Raw genomic sequence first — 19,612 nt, 5'->3', positions numbered from 1 at the left:
GACCACGCTTCCACATGCCCTTTTAGCTTCGAATCCGTCTCATATTCCTTGGCATATCGCTCCAATAACGTCAACGAATCAATAATATTCGATTTCTTCTTCAGCAACTCTTCGGCCATTTTGGTTTTGTAGCGTCACTTCCGGTCGCAAGATCAATTTTTGTTCTAATAAAATCAATTATAAAACTTTTCAAACCACAACAAAACTTCTTCTAGCAACAATTTTGTTTCAACAAATCTTCGTTCAGGCACACCGCACGGGGACGCTACTACACTTTTCATACACTTAAGGCCATTTGCAATTGATGCATTCAATAGAGCACTTCTTCAATTTGGATGTTTTTCCGCACTGATTAATCGCACATACCGGTTCAAAGGACCAAATTTATGTTCAAGCACTTGCCGTTTGTGTACGGCTACTATTCGTTTCGTTTGTACAACTTCACTCCCCCACCGCACCGTGCCCCTTTCAACTTATCACTCCCAGCACTTTCTTCGCTCGACGTGGTGCACCTTGTCACCGTGAATCGCTCCCAATTCACTTCACTACCGTGCGCGCTTGAAACCACCTTGACTTGATTCGGATTTGCAACAGAAAATCGTAGTCTGTTCCTTCGTCGACTGAAACTCGCGACGGACGATTAATAACTAACTTTATTTACAAACCATAAACACATACATCACACACAGAATAGATACAACAAAACTATTACATTCAGATTTACAAGACGGCGCACAGTAGGTGCGGGTGTGGAATTAATTGGTAAGTATTGTTTTAACGTTTTATGTTTGTGTGTTGTGTAGTGTAAGTGGTGTTTCTATTTACAGGTTTATGTTGTGCTTAATATACTAAATACATAAAACAATTTTCATTTCACGGACAAAATATAGGCAATTAAATATTAAACACCCACCATTGCCTTATTCCGGGAAAATGCCTACTTTTAAAGGAGAAATCACATCCACCATCCAGAAGGAAACACATTATTAATTGCTTTTCACTGAGCAAACTATGATTCCGATGAAGGGTAACAATTATCATTGCTTTATACCCAGCAAATGCATGCTTTCTATGAAAGATTTTTCTGATGCCGTTCAGTATTATCCCAAATTCACTTCATGTCGAATGACCTTAGGCCAAATAGTGTTATGTTAATGGCCTCCTTCATTCAGGGATATGTCATTTTCAGGGAAATTTTATTGTCGAGGATTTGCTATTTTTGAGGAATTGCTTTCGGAGCATTGTACAATGTCAAAGAACCTCGGATGAACTAAATAAGAAGGATTTTAAATTAAGTCGTTTTCTAAACAATACCCAACCCCAACATCCTCCCGCATTTCAAAAACTCCTCCAAGCCTCTCTAAAATAGTTTCCTTTGGGTAAACAATACGCGTTTTAATATTTGGTTTGAATTCACCCATGCGATAAAAAGGTATACTAAACTGTTCGTTTAATAAATATATTCTCTCTCGTTCAGCTATGACAGTCCTACCCAGTCTGATGTAGTCTTTCATAGACAGAGAATATGGGTTCCATCGGAAATGGGTTCACATCGGAAATGGGTTCAGAAGTTATGCTGAATAGATCGCCAACTAAACAATACCTCTCTCTCACAACCTCCCCATTTTAAATGGACCTACCAATATCCACTAAAATCGTTTCCTTAGGACAGACAATATTTGATACAAATTTGGTTCAAAACGGTCATGGGCCTCAAGACTTACATTGAGTTGATCGATTGCTAAACAATACCCCTCCACACATACCATCTCTTATTTCCCAAGAGCACCTATCGTCGTCTCCTTAAGATAAAGAATGTGTGTTCCAAATTTGGTTGATATCGGCTAAGGGATTTAGAAGTTACACTGAGTTGATCGATAACTTAGCAATTGCCCTTCCCCTTTTCCAAAAAGCATCCCTAACCCCCCTATCGTCGTCTCCTTAAGATAAAGAATGGGTGTTCCAAATTTGGTTGAGATTGGCCAATGGGTTCAGAAAGTACACTGAGTTGATCGATGACTAAGCAATACCCCTCCCCCTTTTCCGAACAGCATCCATAACCCCCCTATCGTCGTCTCCTTAAGATAAAGAATGTGTGTTCCAAATTTGGTTGAGATCGGCCAAGGGGTTCAGAAGGTACACTGAGTTGATCGATGACTAAGCAATACCCCTCCCCCCACACCCTCCCCCTTCTCCGAACAGCATCCATAACCCCTCTATCGTCGTCTCCTTAAGATAAAGAATGAGTGTTCCAAATTTGGTAGAAATCGGCCGAAGGGTTCAAAAGGTACACTGAGTTGATCAATAACTTAGCGATACTCCTCCCCCCACACCCTCCCCCTTTTCCAAAAAGCATCCCTAACCCCCCTATCGTCGTCTCCTTAAGATGAAGAATGTATGTTCCAAATTTGGTTGAAATCGGTCAATGGGTTCAGAAGTTATGCTGGAACATACATACAAACATACATACAAACATACAAACATTGAGTTTTATATATATGGATGGATTTGCCAGTTGGTCGTCAAGCTCAGACCCGACGTCATTGCGTAGGCAAGAGCACGAAACTCAGGCTCAGTTCAATCAAAGTTAATTGCCTATTTCCGGGGATTAAACCACCCGACTTGGACGTTAATTTACAATGTTATGAAAACTAATATGTGAATATGTAGGGGAGAGACGGTCAATATGCGCCCCCTAAGCAAATCTTCGAATTTAACAACGATAACAATCGAAAGTTTGTACTTCCGATGTTCTAACCACTAATTTAACTTACCATCTGTAATACGGAATAAAAATTTGGACGAAAAACCAATTATATTCCGAGAAAACGATTTTATATTGAAGCGCTGTATTTTCTTGCAAATTCAAACTATGCGGGTTGAAACCAACACCCCCCACAACTTGACGTCTCCAGTACATTGTCAGTGTACCCCGAAAAATTGGTTCAGGTGGTTCTGTCAAACTTACTTATTTTGGGAGCATTTCTCGATTATGGCGTAAATGGTTAAAGATAAACCTTTTTTTATTATTTTTTATTATAATGCAATTGCATTATTCATTAGTTGTTTTCGTATAGGCTCGTATAAATTCAAGCACTACGGGGCTGGGTGCTTAAAAAAATAGATATCACTACAACGTGGTTTGTTGCTGGATTATTCGAAACAATTATTTATAGGGGTACCGTCCCGGGAACAACTTGACATCTGTAGTACGATCACTGTACCCCGAAATTTTGGTTTAAGTTTAATTGGTTCTGTCAAACTTGTGATTTCATTTTATGAAAAAAGCGAAAAAGAAGGTAATGTCCAGTACTAAATACCGTGACAAAAATCATCCAAAAAATCCAAACTAGAATTAATATTAGGAAAGAGGTGGTAGCTGATGACTCTAAGATGACCGACTGAATGTTGAAGGAGCGATTGTCAAAACAAATCAGAATGTTTTGTGAAATATTAATGGGTGAACTGGGCTGGAAATACAGTGGAGGAAAGTAAAAAGTTATTGGATAAATGGGCACGGGAGATTTCGCTTTTCAAAATTTGTAGCTTATAAAAATCTATGGGTCAAAATTGGTCATTCACCCTTTTTATTTAAAATTTATAGTAAACCCCCGCGAAATATTTCTCTAGTTAATCCGATTGTCAAATCCATACAAATGAACCAAAATAAATCCACAGCCATTTGAAAACAGACAGGATAATATTTATATATTTAAATGAGTGTTTGCACTTTTCTTTCTGGACAAATCTGAATTACCCGGACTAACGAGAGGCTTTCTTTGAGGTAAAAGTAACCTTACACCTTACAAAGTAACCCAAATCCGCCGGATTTTGGTCCCCGTGTCCCGTGTATTTTAAATGGGGCCGGGATTGTGATTATCCGTGCTCAATTTCGAATAATTAGTTCCCAACATCGCATAATATGAAAAAAAAAATCGCGAACCAAATTCCCGAGGTGTGAGGCTACCTTAATATGAAATTTTGGGTTGGAAAGTTTCTCGACTTTCCTCACGCAAAAAGATGTTGCAGTTGAAATTATCGTACCGAGAGTTAATTTAAGAATATGCACCGACGATTTACTGCAGTTAACAAACCCGTTAAACCCGTACACCATTACGCGCAGTGAAAATAAACTGTGGTGATTATTTATTTAAATAGCCTCGGGCTGAAAGTCTCCTAAATAAAGACAAAAAAAAAAATATTTAAATAAAATATAACATCGATTTAAATACTCTAAAAAACTATCCTTCGTAACGAAAATACCACGTTTTATTGTGATCCAAATGTGAAGCATTACGTATGTTTTAAAAAGAAACTAACTAGTCATGATGATAGCATCAAATCAACCGCAAGTTCCTTTGTTCTCACATCTTATCATTTTATGATAATCTAGTTATAAAGCTGTATGATAAAGAATAATCATTTATACAGCTAATAAATTTAACTTCTTAGATTCAACTATTAAAACTGCATAGATCAGTGGGAACTCGTTGTCTAAAATTAAATGGGTAATATATAAAACAAATTTCGTTTTCCAAAGCAACAAGTTTTGTTCAGAATCTTTTCATTAATTGCAATTACCAATTCACCCTATCCATATGACGCTCCTGTCCGTTGTTTGTTGACAACAAATGACGAAACAAAAAAACATGGTTCCTACGGAGGAAAAGTGTGGCGGCAGTGTAGGATGACCCATTGTTTATGTTTCGAAGCGCCATCTGCGATTTGCAAGTGGGTACGCGAAACTAAGGCCAAATGTCTGGGGGGGGCTGGTTGAAACGCGCCAGCCTAAAAATGTAAACAAACAGCCTGATGGCCTGGTGTACAAACTACAACGCTACAATCTTCCCAGCTACCTGGTGAAAATCATCAACAATTACCTGTCGGCAAGGACATTCCGGGTCTCAATCAGCGGAGCGAGTTCCAATGCGCACAACATCGTCGCAGGCGTCCCCCAGGGCAGTATCCTCGGGCCCCTGCTTTTCAATCTGTTCACCTCCGACATGCCAGAACCTTCAGAAGGCGGCATTCTGGCTCTGTTCGCAGATGACACCTCCATCGTCTACAACGGTAGAGTGATCAGAGCGCTAGTGGCAAAACTCCAACGAGGCCTGGATGCCCTGACAGAGTACCTCACCAGCTGGAAGATCTGTATCAACGCGGCGAAAACCCAGGTCATCATTTTCCCCCACTCCAAATCCCCTAAACTTGTTCCGCCTGGGGACTGTAAAATCATCCTCAATGGCACGACTGTGGAATGGGCCAATGAGGCCGGCTACCTTGGCTTGACCCTCGACAGCAAGCTTATTTTCAGGCAACAGGTTGACAAAACGGTGACAAAGTGTAACGTCTTGTTGAAACTACTGTACCCTTTGATCAACCGCCGGTCGTCATTGTCCCTGAAAATAAGCTTGCTGTCTACAAGCAAATCATCCTCCCTGTGATCGAATATGGCATGCCGGTCTGGGAGAGCTGCGCTAAAACCCACCACCTCAAACTTCAACGGGTCCAAAACAAATTCCTGAGGATGATCCTCAACACCCTCCCAGGACAAGAACATCCGAGGTCCACCGTCTGGCCGGAATAAAAACCTTACATGAACGCTTTGGTGAGTGTAAAGAAAAGTTTAGGGTCCGTTGCTTGCATTCGGATCAGGCTCCAATTAGGGCGCTAGTTCCAATCTAGGTTATCAAATTTCTTATGGTAAATATTAGTGTACATAGTAGTTAGGTTATCAAATTTAAAAAAAACACACCAGCGCCTCCTAAAGGCCGTCATGATATATCATATTAACACTTAAATAACAATGTAAACATAAAAATTAAAATTGAAGTTGGAGGGCCAAGCCGGCCGAGCACTGTACATGTAAAAAATAATTGTAGAACAGAAAATGAAACAATAAAGAAGAATTTTACTACTACTAAACAAACAGCAGTGAACTGATAGAAGAATCAAGTATCAATTTATGAAAAGTCCTATTCTCGTTTCCACTGCAATGAAACCTTATGAAATGTTAATTAATTTTTTTTGCTAAGTTTTCTAGTTGATGTCTGCATACAAGATATGTTTATTCTTTAATTTATTTGGTGGGCGCATGTCTACAAGGTCTACACGCGGAACCAAAGATTTATTAGATTGTTTCAAATATGGTACATGCCCTTTGTGATGCATATAATGGAATGTGTTCACAGTATGGGTTCTTGGCGGTCCAAGAAATCTTTGGGATAAGGCCTTTCGATCTACATGTGTAACCATAGATCAATTGGATTGATTCAAATATGGTACATGCCTTTTGTGATACATAGAATAGTTTCTTGGTCGCCCAAGAAATTCCTGGAATAAGCCTTTAAGTCTACATGCGTAACCAAAGGTTACTTGGATTGTTTCAAATATGGAGCATGCCCTTTGTGATGCATAGGATAGAATGTGTTCACATAATATGTTCTTGGCCGTCCAAGAAATCCCTGAAATAAGGGTTTTAAATCTACATGCGTAACCATAGATCAATTGGATTAATTCAAACATGGTACATGCCCTTTGTGATGCATAGAATAGAACGCGTTCCAAGCACAGGTCCTTGGTCGTCCAATAAATCCCTGGAATAAGCCCTAAGGTCTACATGCGTAATTAAAGATTACTTGGATTGTTTCGAATATGGCACCTGCCCTTTGTGATGCATAGAATATGATGTGCTCACAGTATGGGTTCTTGGCCATCCAAGAAATCCCTGGAATAAGGCCTTTCGATCTACATGTGTAACCATAGATTAATTGGATTGATTCAAATATGGAACATGCTCTTTGTGATGTATAGAATAAAACGCGTTCCAAGCATAGGTTCTTGGTCGTCCAAGAAATTCCTGGAATACGCCCTTAGGTCTTCATGCTTAACTATAGATCAAATGGATTGTTCCAAAACTAGCACATGCTTTTTATGATACATAAAATAGAACGCGTTCCCAGCATAGGTTTTTGGTCGACCAAGAAATTCCTGGAATAAGGCCTTTAGATGTACATAAGTAACCATACAGCAATTGGATTATTTCAAATATCATACATGCCCTGTGCCTATGCACCACAAAGGGAAATTCATTTTTGTTTTGTAGTAGATCTTAAGGCCTTGCTCTAGGTATGTCTTTTTAATAACCGACAACCTATGCCGTAGATACATCATATTCTATAATTAAAAATGAGCATGTACCACATATAAAATCGATCGATTTATCTTCGGTTACTCGTATAGACTTGTGTGCCAATCTCAAGGGATTTCTTGGATGATCAAGAACCTCTGCCGCTGACTTATTCTATTCTACACATCCAAAAGGACATGTACCACATTTAAAATAGTCCGATAAATCTTAAAGTGACACGTGCAGATATAAAGGCCTAACTCCAGGGGTTTCTTGAATGACCCAGAATCTCTTACGATGCCTCATTCTATTCTAACCATCCAAAAGGACTTGTGCCATAATTTAAACAGTACGACTGAACTTTTGTTACGCGTGTAGATCTGATGACCTAACTCCATGGATTTCTTGGATGACCGAAAACCTCTGCCGTTGACTTATTCTATTATACACATCCAAAAGGGCATGTACCACATTTAAAATAGTACGAGGAATCTTTAGTGACGCGTGTAGATCTTATGGCCTAACTACAGGGGTTTCTTGAATGACCGAAAACCTCTGCCATTGACTTTTTCTATTCTCCTCATCCAAAAGGTCACGTACCACATTTAAAACAGTACGATTGATCTTTAGTTATGCGTGTAGATCTTAGGACCTGACTCCAGGGATTTCTTGGATGACCGAAAACCTCTGCCATTGACTTATTCTATTTCACACATCCAAAAGGGCATGTACCAAATTTAAAACAGTCCGATTGATCTTTAGTTACGCGTGTAGATCTTAGGATCTAACTCCACTGATTTCTTGGATGACCGAGAACCTCTATCGCTGACTTATTCTATTCTACACATCCAAAAGGGCACGTACCACATTTAAAACAGTCCGATACACCTTTAGTGTCGCGTGTAGATCTTAAGGCCTAACTCCAGGGTTTCTTGAATGACCCAGAATCTCTTACGATGACTCATTCTATTCTAACCATCGAAAAGGACATGTGCCATAATTTAAACAGTCCGACTTTAGTCCGACTTTAGTTACGCTTGTAGATCTGAGGACCTAACTCCCGTGATTTCTTGGATGACCGAAAACTTCTGCCGTTGACTTATTCTAATCTTCTCATCCAAAAGGGCACGTACCTCATTTAAAACAGTCCGATTGATCTTTGATTACGCGTGTAGCTCTGAGGACCTAACTCCAGGGATTTCTTGGATGACCGAGAACCTCTCTCGCTGACTTATTCTATTCTACGCATCCAAAAGGGCATGTACCACATTTAAAACAGTCCGATACATCTTTATTAGCGCGTGTAGATCTTAAGGCCCAACTCCAGGGATTTCTTGAATCTTTAGCTACGCTTGTAGATCTTTAGCCCTTACTCCAGGGATTTCTTGGATGCCCAAAAATCTATGCTGAAAAAAAACTCTATTCTGAGTAGTCTCCACACTATTTACTTCTCTCTCTTCACCTCTCTTCTCGCTTTTATTTTTCTATATTGCGCAATTTAACACCTTGTACCTCGTTTCTCACTTTTCCCATCTCATTTATCAATTGTCATATTCCTCTTCATGCTTTTTTACTGCTCATATCTCACACAAAGTATCTCGTTTATTGCTTCTCACCTTCTACTACTGGCATCTCGCTTTTCACCGATCTCATCTTATTTCGCACTTCTTACTGTTTGCCTATCGCTTCTCACTTCTCTTCTTTTTTCTCGCTTCTCCCATCTCACTCCTCAGTTCTCGTATCCCCAAATCTCAGCTTACAATTCACGATTGATTATAAAACTATTGAGTGCTTTTTAGTGGAATTCTCGTTCTTACTTCTCATTGGTTGTTTCTAACTTTTCACTTCTCATCACTCTTAACTACTCACTCATCTCTTTTCACTTTTATTTTCCCACTTCTCAATTCTTACTTTTTCACTTTTATATTGATAATTTTTGAAAAATAAATTATTATTGGCACACGCCCTTCTCAAACTATGACATCCATAGTCAAGCACATCAGATGGGCGCGTTTTATCCTGCATGCAGAGGTTTTTATAAAATGTGTGTTTTTCTATGAAAAATGTAGTAAAGTTAACTTTTTAGTAACTTGGCACAATCTTTATTAATTTGTTTTTCCAGACATGTGCAAAGATTATCGAAAAAATGTTTTTACCTAGTGGGAAATCCTTAAGGGAATGGAAGCTTAAATTTTATTAAAAGGCGGAAAAACAAATTTATTTTTAAATTTTTTATTATAGATGTCTTGACTATTATTTTTAATTTGTTGATCTACAAATATGTTTAGGCGTCAGCTGCCATCGGTTTTGTAACTTAATTTAGCCTATAAAACCCAGAAAATGCAATGGCTCGTATTAGCAGACTGGCGCATTTTAAACCTAGTTCGCCTACGTTATGTGGAAGATATTGATTTGGAAAATGTATTGGAGGTAATCCCATCGAACGGAAAGTGGGACTTTTTCCGTCCCATAATCGGTAGGGAGAGCCTTTACTCCGCTACCAATGACAACGGCCTACGGCTAGTAAATTTCGCTGCTGCCAGAGGGATGGCCATCAGTAGCACCTACTTTGCACGAAAGAATATTCGAAAGCACACCTGGAGACACCCAAATGGTGAAACTTGCAACCAGATAGACCATGTTCTGGTGGATGGGCGCCATTTCTCGGATGTTATCGATGTCGATGTCGTTATCGATGTTATCGATCGGACATTCAGATGTCCGATCATTGACTCTGATCACTACCTCGTTGTCAGTGAAATTTGATCACGGTTGTCAACTGTATCGAACGAAAGATCACAGCGAACGATGCGTTACAATAGCCACCGATTGTCGGCGGAAGGAGTATCGGCTGAGTACCGCCAGAAGCTCGACGAACGGATAAGTGCAATCAACGTTAGTGACAACATCAATGATCTATGGGAGTCGATCCATGGAGCGGTAAGCACAACAGCACGAGAAGTGGTAGGCACTGCACAGAGGCGACGCAGGACGGGTTGGTTCGATGTGGAGTGTCAGAGAGTGACAGACGAGAAGAACGTTGCCAGAAGCCGAATGTTGGTGTCGGGTACCCGATCGAATAGAGATCGGTACAAGGAAGCAAGAGCAGCCGAAAAACGAACCCACCGCAGGAAGAAGAAGAAGAGTACGAGGAACAAGTTATTAGTGAGGCGCAGGAAAATATGGAGCAGAACAATATGCGGAGGTTTTATGAGTCTGACAAGTTCTGCAAGTTCTGTCTGAAGTTCTGCACCATATTATCTCGAAAATATGGGTAGACGAGGAAATGCCTGCTAGCTGGTTGGACGGCCTCATTTGCCCTCTCTTTAAGAAAGGGCACAGACTGGAGTGCGCCAATTACCGAGGAATACCCCTCCTTAATTCGGCGTACAAAATTAAGTCCCGTATTCTGTTCAACATATTGAGACCGCTTGAAGAGTCCTTCGTCGGTGAATACCAAGCAGGTTTTCGTGAGGGCCGATCAAATGTTTACCCTGAGACAAATCCTTAATAAATTCCGGGAGTACAACTTGCAGACACATCATCTGTTTATTGATTTCAAGGCGGCGTACGATTCAGTGAAACGGAATGAATTATGGCAAATTATGCTTGAACATGGTTTTCCGGCGAAACTGATACGGCTGATTCGTATAACGTTGGACGGATCGAAATCAAGTGTAAGGGTTGCAGATGAAATATCGACGTCATTTGTTACCTTAGATGGATTAAAGCAGGGTGATGCACTCTCGAATCTACTGTTCAATATAGCGCTCGAGGGAGCGATTAGGAGAGCTGGTGTGCAAAGAAGCGGTACCATTATCACAAAATCGCATATGCTCCTGGGATTTGCGGACGATATCGATATTATCGGGATTGATCGCCGTGCCGTGGAAGAGACTTTTGCGCCTTTCAATAGGGAGACAGCGAGGATTGGGCTCACGATCAATACAAGCAAAACGAAGTATATGGTCGCTGGCAATCAACGTGGGTTCATTAGTGGTGGTGGTAACGAAATGGTGCTGGATGGTGAAAATTAGTGATAGAAGAATTTGTGTATCGTAGAACATTAGTGACGTGCGATAATGATGTTACTAGTGAAGTGAAAAGGCGTATTGCAGCTGCAAATAGAGCTTATTACGGACTTCGTAACCAGCTTAAGTCTCGTAATATGCAATCAAGATAAAATTCGCGCTGTATACTACTCTGATTCTTCCGGTGGCTTTATACGGCGATTAAACATTGACGTTAAAGGAGGCTGATCGGAGAGCTTTCGTTGTGTTTGAGCGTAAGGTGCTGCGGACAATACTCGGCAGTAAACAGGAGAACGGTATCTGGCGAAGTCGCATGAATCACGAGTTGTACCAGGTGTATAAAGGGCTGGATATTATTAAGCTTATTCAACACGGCAGACTACGGTGGGCTGGTCACGTTGTTCGTATGCCGGAAGAACGTCAAGCAAAGATAATATTTAGTAGAGAACCCGGAAGAGGCCGCAGGCTTCGCGGAAGGCCGCGTACACGATGGCTTTTTGCAGTTGAAGAAGACCTGAGGGCAATCAATGTTCAGGGCGACTGGAAGCGATTGGCCCAGGATCGAGTCCAGTGGAGGAGGATACTCCATTCGGCGTAGGTTCATCGAAGAGCTGTAGCCCATCAAGTATCAAGCAAGTAAATTTATTGGAATCTTCTCTCACAGGACAGGCGTCCTTAGCGTGAGAAGTTCCACCACAAATCATGCATTTAGCATCCATGTGGCAATGTTTGGTTCCGTGACCCCACTTTTGGCACTTACGGCACTGAGTGGGGTTTTGTAAATTTCCCCCAGGCCTGCGGAAATGTTCCCATGTAACACGGATATGGGACATCGTATGTGAAGAATTTATGCCGCTTCTCAGTTAAATACTTAAGACGACGTTTGCGATCGTCAAAGGATCCCGGCACAACGCGGCAGTCACTCTTCCTGGCAATCTGGAATGAAACCTTGATCCCCTGAAGGTTACTCAAAATCTCATTCCGAAAGCCAGAAAACTCGGTAAAAGATACCACAATTGGCGGAAACCTTTGCTTTTTCGCATGGATAGAATCACCTGGGCTAGAGGTAGATTCGATTTGCTCAATTTCGACATGAATCAAATCGAACTGATTGCTCAGTTCGATGGGAGAAGAATTATTTCCAATGTTATAGTCAAATGAAGTATCTGAAGTCTCCAGCTTCCTTCTATTTTTTTCCGCATTTTGGCAGGACGGTCTTGAAACCTTGTTTTTTATTCAGAGATTCCCCCTTCCTCTTGTTTTTATTAATGCTCATTGCTGAGCGTGGAGACGTGACCTTCTAAGAGGTTTTTTCTCAGAACGGTGTCCCTGCAGGATTACCACCGCTTGTCGGAATTTTACTTCCGCAAACGGGTCCAACGTAAAACGAAGGCACGGTAAGATCGTAACGGGATCAGTGGGTACAAATAGTGCTGAGAAGCACTGTTGACATTAAAATAGCTTCGGGTAGTATTAAAAACTTCCTTCCGCAAGGAGAGAAAAAAACCACACAGCGATGCAGTCTGATTGCAAAAAAAGTTTGGATATTTTCTCCAGTTACTTGCAAAAATGGAAAATTTCCCCGAGAGCTTAATTTGAAACCTTCTAGCACTATGAATGGGGTTCCAATTAATTGATCTAGCAAAGCTAAATATTTAGGACTTCTGGTGGATCAAAAATTAACTTTTAAAAGTCACATTGAAGGCATTCAAGCCAAATGTAACAAATATATTAAGTGTTATAAACAGAAAATCAAAACTTCGTCTTAAGAACAAACTTTTGATTTACAAACAAATTTTTAGACCAGCCATGTTGTATGCTGTACCAAAAGACACTTCAGAGGATTTAAAATAACGTCCAACAAAATAATTTCCAATTTTAGACAAAAATCGTTGCAATCCTCTATTGCATTGCAACAATACCCTTAGTATAAATAAGGTTCAGTTGAAAACATTGCAAAAACTCCTACATGGTTCAATTCAACCAGACGAAAAATACAAGCTGCCAGAGGCAATTGAAATGTATTAAATAACTAGTAGACCCGGCAGACGTTGTCCTGCATAGTAGGCGAAAATGCGCGTTGTCAACTGCTCATGCGAAATTACCATACGAATCTTAATTTTAGTTTTTCACGATTTAATCAACTTTACTAATGATTTTTGAATGAGGAAATATCATATAAACCTGTCAGAAACAATAAAGACCGTGATAAGAAAATTATTTTGAGCTTTTTAGTGGAATGTTTTCACCTGTCATAAGACGAGTTCATACAATCCCATTGAATTCCACCACTTAATTGTATCTTGACAGATACGTATTTCGACCTCAACAGTAAGGCCATCTTCAGTGTCTCGTACTTGACTCGAGTCGAGTCAAGTACGAGACACTGAAGACGGCCTTACTGTTGAGGTCGAAATACGTATCTGTCAAGATACAATTAAGTGGTGGAATTCAATGGGATTGTATAAACTCGTCTTATGACAGGTGAATAAAGACCGTATTTGTGTTGAAGAAATGAAGAAAATCCATCCAGCCGTTTTCCAGTTATGCGGATACGAACACAGACCATTTCATTTTTATTATATAGATAACTAAAAATGTAACATAGCAAATAAGGATGATAGTGTTAAGAAAACACGGAACACCTAGTCTAAGAGATTAATGCATGTATTAGATAATGAACAAATAAAATGGTCGTTTTGTTGCAGCAGTTTATTCAGCATAAGATTTCCCGTCTTTCTGTATTTTGATTCGAAACTTGTATGTATAATGTATAATAACTTGTATGTATATATGTATATATATATTTTTTTAATTTCTTTATTATACTTCATCTCATAGCTAATATGTTCATTGCACCAAATACAAAGCAACGAAAAGGAATTTGATTTGTTTCTTATTTTTGTGATTTTTTCCAGCAGTGAGCACGACGAGATTGGTGTTGTACTTCTTTGTTTTGCGATGAGATGGGAAAAAGAACAGTTCCACTATGATAAATGAATATAAAACGTGACATACAATCCAATATAAATAAAAATACTTATTTTAAAAAAACACTTAACATGTACATCTAAGATCGAGTAACATTGGCAGCATACTGTCCTCCATAGTTCCCTGGTGGATCATAATTGCAGACTACATAGACATTGTTTCTAGAAATACAATCTTCAATAGGAAACATATTTTACATCATAAAATACTAAAGCAACTTACCCAGTTTTAGCAATACCGACTCCCAACCGTTTCGAGTTCTTCCACACCACTTGGGTGAAGTGTCCCACTTGACCAAAATTGCCCGGATTGGGCTGCCCAAAGCGATAGTCCTTGATTTCGTTATACCAACTGTGGACCACCTCTTCGCCAGTGATATTCGTCCTTCCGAAGCTTGCGTAAAGGTTTTCGCCATAGCTGTTGTTAGATCGATGTTGCATCACATTACGGCTGGCAATATTCTGCACGACAAATAGATAAACGTGACGCTCAATTAAACAAACATATATGATAACGGCCATTACTCATTATTGCAGGAATCCAAAATATGCATCATACTTGTAAATGAGACGATGAGTAACTGAGGGGCAATAAATTGCCACGCCAGAAACTACACAACAGTCAGTGATAAGGAAATTGATTTGTAAATAGAGGAAATGACGGCTTTGGCAGCCTTTGTTCTATTATTGTCAGGTGTGAAATTTGGCCAAAATATTCTTTGATATGCAAAGAATGTTTGGGCCAAATTTGAGCATAATTAGTTATAGAAAACCCCCCTGACAGTAATAGAACAAAACCTGCCAAAGCCGTCATTTCCCCTAGTCACTTTTCAAATATCAGACAAAATATAAATTTGAAGAACATTAAAATTTCACGCATTTTTGCCACAATGTAAGTAAATAAATTACGATATAAATCTCTCATTTAGCATATTTTGCATCCGATTAAAAATTAAAATGACCACATCCCGTTTTTTGCATGTGTTTTCATGTGAGGCGACAATATCTGTCTTTGAACCTCGATATGGCTACCACCGTTTGTCATCCTGCCGCACCAGCACGGGAATCTATTGTGTCAGGTCACTTACATTGGCCCATTGCTGCGCGTACTGGCTTATGGCCGGATCAAGCGTTAGTGGTGCAGCCGAATGCTTCGCACGTAATCGATTGTGTTCTTCCAAAACGGCAGCATCGAAGGGCGAGGCACTGCCACCACTTCTGCTGTGACTAACTTCCGGCGTCGTCGTTATCGGCTGGACAGTTCGATATACCACCGTTGTTGGTTGCGGCTGCTGAGGGACTTGGACCCATTCGGAACCATTGCAGGATTGCTGCGTAACGGTAACAGTCCGCTGCCTGGAAGACCATCGTTATAGAATCACAGTCTGGCATGAACACCTATGAACAATTTTAAGACTTACACGCCTGAGGTGCATCCCGAACTCTTAATGTAGGTCACTTTTCTCGTGTACGACATAACTGATTCTACTTTGTCTGTCACCGAAGGGCAGTGTTGTTATTGACTCTATTAAATTAATCAACGCTACAATGTGACCGGCAAGTTGCAATAAACATGCGAGCTGTTCGGACGTGACTGATAGATGGAACGCGCAAATTTCGAATGAACCACGACCACGATAAGTGAGTATTTGTCGAGTGTCGAACGAAAACAGACTGTAGACGTACTGCAGCCAATGAGTATGTTTATATACCTACCACAAGCCAGCAGAAAGCATTTTTTCTCTGATGAAATTGATAAGGTTCTGAGGATTTAGAGATCCCAGCAAGACACACCTCATTATTATTGATTCTCATTTGATAAGTAATGAGTTGCAGGGTTGTTACGACTACGCGGATTTCGAGATTTCCGTGGATCTCGCGGCTTTCGCATAGTTTCGCATGACCAAGGATCTAGCGAAAATAACATGAAGGTTTTGAGATTACATGCGGATTCAGCACGAAGTTAGTTTCAAATGAAAATTAAATAATTTAAATGATGGACTTATTGGTTTATATTTATTCTTATGTTTGCATGGACACAGCGAATGTAAAACTGAACCATTGCTATTCACAAAATGTTGTCCTCTCTTGTGAATGTTAGGACAAACTCAACTAACTACAAGCGATTATTACAAATAAATGAACAATGATTGTTGGTACTTAATCGATTTTTGACTATGTTTTCGGTTGAAATTTAATCGAGTTGTCAAATTTGGACATCAAATACTCACATGACAAGAATTTATATTTGATTTTGCACTATACTAATAGGCGCAACTCGAAAAGTTCACAACAAATAACTCCCATGTTCATCTTATAAAAAAACAAACCAATGAAAAGGAATTTGATTCGTTTCTCATTTTTGTGATTTTTTTCGGCAGTGAGCACGTATGTTAGCAAAAAGAAACGCGAAATTTGTGATGTACACTCAACCCTCTTTTTACGTCACTTATTGGAGGGACGTAAACCAAATGTGACGTAAAATAATTTTTGCTAAAATTTCGGGTATTTCACTTAATTTATTGATCGTTGGATACTTTTAAATACATTCACTTACGTCTTACATGAGGTACTGTAAGATCTCTCCAAATCCAGGCATATGAGATGTTATACGATCTCCAAATTGTCCTGGAGTTTGAATCAAATGGTCTACCGAATCAACCAAGACTTCCACGATGTCCCCAGCCGCGGTGTCAACTCAATTTTGTCTTCCGAATATTGGTCTTTTACTAACGTCTCAAATACAAGCATATGAGATGTTGTAAGATCTCCAAATTGTCCTGGAGTTTAAATCAAATGGTCTATCGAATCAACCAAAGCCTCCATGATGTCATGAGCCGTAGTATCAACTCTCTAAGCATTTGTCTTTCAATTGCGAATCAAAACAAGACATATGAGGTGTTGTAAGATCTCCAAATTGTCCTGAAGTTTGAATCAAACGGTCTAATGAATCAACCAATGCTTGCTTGGTACCCACAGCCGCGGTATCAACCCAATTATGAACTCCGATTATTTGTCTTTCACTTACGTCTCAAAACAAGACAGATGAGGCATTGTAAGATCTCCAAATTGTCCTAAAGTTTGAATCAAATGGTCTACCGAATCAACCAAGGCTTCCACGATGTCCCTAGCCGCGGTGTGAACCTAATTTTATCTTCTGAGTATTAGTCTTTTACTTACGTCTCAAATACAGGCATATGAGATGTTGTAAGATCTCCAAACTGTCCTGGAGTTTGAATCAAATGGTCTACCGAATCAACCAAAGCCTTCATGATGTCCCATGCCGTGGTAACAAATCTATTATGTACTCCGAGAATTTGTCTTTCACTTGCGTCTCAAAACAAGACATATGAGGTATTGTAAGATCTCCAAATTGTCCTGGAGTTTGAATCAAATGGTCTAATGAATAAACCATGGCTTCCATGGTGCCCACAGCCGCGGTATCAACCCAATCATGTCTTTCAACTATTTGTCTTTCACTTATGTCTCAAATTCAGGTATATGAGATGTTCTAAGATCTCCAAATTGTCCTGGAGTTTGAATCAAATGGTCTTTCGAATCAACCAAGACTTCCACGATGTCCCCAGCCGCGATGTCAACCAAATTTTGTCTTCTGAGTATTGGTATTTCACTGACGTGTCTTGCGTCTCAAAACAAGACATATGAGGTGTTGTAAGATCTCCAAATTGTTCTTGAGTTTGAATTAAATCGTCTAATGAATCAACCAAGGCTTCCATGATGTCCTCATCCGCGGTATCATCAAAATCATGCCTATTTAGATTACTTACCAAATGAACATCGACTCGCATGATGTCCTTAGCAACAGTATTACCCCAATTATGTTCTTCTAGTATTTATAGTTTACTTGCGATCCTCCAAATTGCCCTAGAGTAGTAACCAAATAGTTCACCAAATCAACCTCGCCTGGAACTATGTCTCCAATGAGGGTGTGTTTCCAATTTTGTTTTATTTTTATTAGCGAGGCTTTCAGCCCTAGACTGGCTCACCTCCGTTCCCAATTATGTCATCCGAGCACATGCACATATTTTATTCATGAAGATGACATGCTCCAGGATCTCCAATCTGCCCAATCTGCCAAATGCGATCTTCTAGACCCTCCAAATTGAACTGGAGTGGGTCAAATAGTTGATTGATACTGCGGCTGGGGTCATCACGGATGTCTTGGTTGATTCATTAACCCTTTGATTCAAACTCCAGGACAATTTGGAGATCTTACAACATCTCATATGCCAAGATTGGAGACACAAGTGAAACACAGATACTCGGAGAACATAATTGGGTCGTTACCGCAGCTGGGGTCATCATGGAAGCCTTGGTTGATTCGGCAGACCATTTTGTTCAAACTCCAGGACGATTTGGAGATCTTACTACATCTCATATGTCTGGATTAGAGACGCAAGTGAAAGAAAAATACTCGAAGAAGATAATTGGGTTGATAGCGCAGCTGGGGACATCATGGAAGTCTTGGTTGATTGCGTAGACCATTTTATTCAAACTACTGGATAATTTGTAGATCTCAAAACAACTCATATGCCTGGATTACGTTTCAACAAGTAAGAAAAAAAAACTCTGAGAACATAATTCAGCTGATACCACGGCATAGGACATCATGGAAGCCTTGGTTGATTTGGTAGACCATTTGATTCAAATTCTAGGACTATTTGAAGATCTTAGAACATCTCATATGCCTACATTTGAGACGCAAGTGAAAGACAAATACTCGGAAGGCATAATTGGGCCGTTACCACGGTTGGGGACATCATGGAAGCCGGAAGAACATTTGATTTAAATTTCAGAACAATTGGAGATCTTACTACATCTCATATGCCTGTATTTGAGACGCAAGTTGAAGACAAATACTCTGAGGACATAATTGGGTTGATATCAGGTATCAGGTATCAGAACGTCGGCTCCAGGGGCACGTTCACCTCAATTTGGGAGATTTGTGCCATCGCCTTCACAGCCTTTTTCATCACACACCTGACGGAAAAGGAAGTGAACAAAAGGAAAGGAATGTGGATGGGAGAACAAAGGGAATGTTTGGAAAAGGGCCCTTGAAGAGGGCATACAACGCATTAGCGTACAAGAGCTTATAGCTCCTTACCACAACGGGTTATGAACAACAAAATACTCTGAAGGTTCAGGTTTCTGAAGTCAATTTCACTAAGTAAGTGTTTACCAAATATTTGGAAGCGCAATTGTGCATAGACTGGGCAGTTACATATTAGATGATAAGAAGTTCCATAATCGGATTCACAACTATCACAAACAGATGATTCAACGCGTTGAATATTTGCCATGTGATAGTTCAGTCGGCAGTGACCTGTCAAGGCCTTGACTAAGACACTGCAATTCTGTTTAGACAGATTAGCTATATAGCTTGCTACTACCGGAGATGGCTCCCGGATGTACAATTTTGTTTGATGACATGAATCCAGACT

At 39.9% G+C, this 19,612-nt stretch overlaps 2 protein-coding genes across 2 annotated transcripts in view; one reads left to right on the top strand and one right to left on the bottom strand.

The window, feature by feature from the left end:
* Window positions 1–19,612, top strand: part of LOC134218077 (uncharacterized) — a 241,164-nt gene that overhangs the window by 81,798 nt on the left and 139,754 nt on the right. The gene's annotated exons all lie outside the window — the stretch shown is intronic.
* LOC134214102 (Golgi-associated plant pathogenesis-related protein 1-like) lies at window positions 14,096–15,837 on the bottom strand. The gene is made up of 4 exons (XM_062693540.1): window positions 15,572–15,837; window positions 15,239–15,506; window positions 14,374–14,612; window positions 14,096–14,312 (listed from the first exon to the last, which is right to left on the bottom strand). The coding sequence occupies exons 1-4, from the start codon at window positions 15,625–15,627 to the stop codon at window positions 14,231–14,233; spliced, it is 645 nt and encodes a 214-aa protein (XP_062549524.1). The 5' UTR covers window positions 15,628–15,837; the 3' UTR covers window positions 14,096–14,230.

This window comes from Armigeres subalbatus, chromosome 2 (assembly GCF_024139115.2).
Source record: "Armigeres subalbatus isolate Guangzhou_Male chromosome 2, GZ_Asu_2, whole genome shotgun sequence".
NCBI classification, from domain to species: domain Eukaryota; kingdom Metazoa; phylum Arthropoda; class Insecta; order Diptera; family Culicidae; genus Armigeres; species Armigeres subalbatus.
Note: the sequence above shows the minus strand (reverse complement) of the source record. Positions and strands in the feature narration are given on the sequence as shown.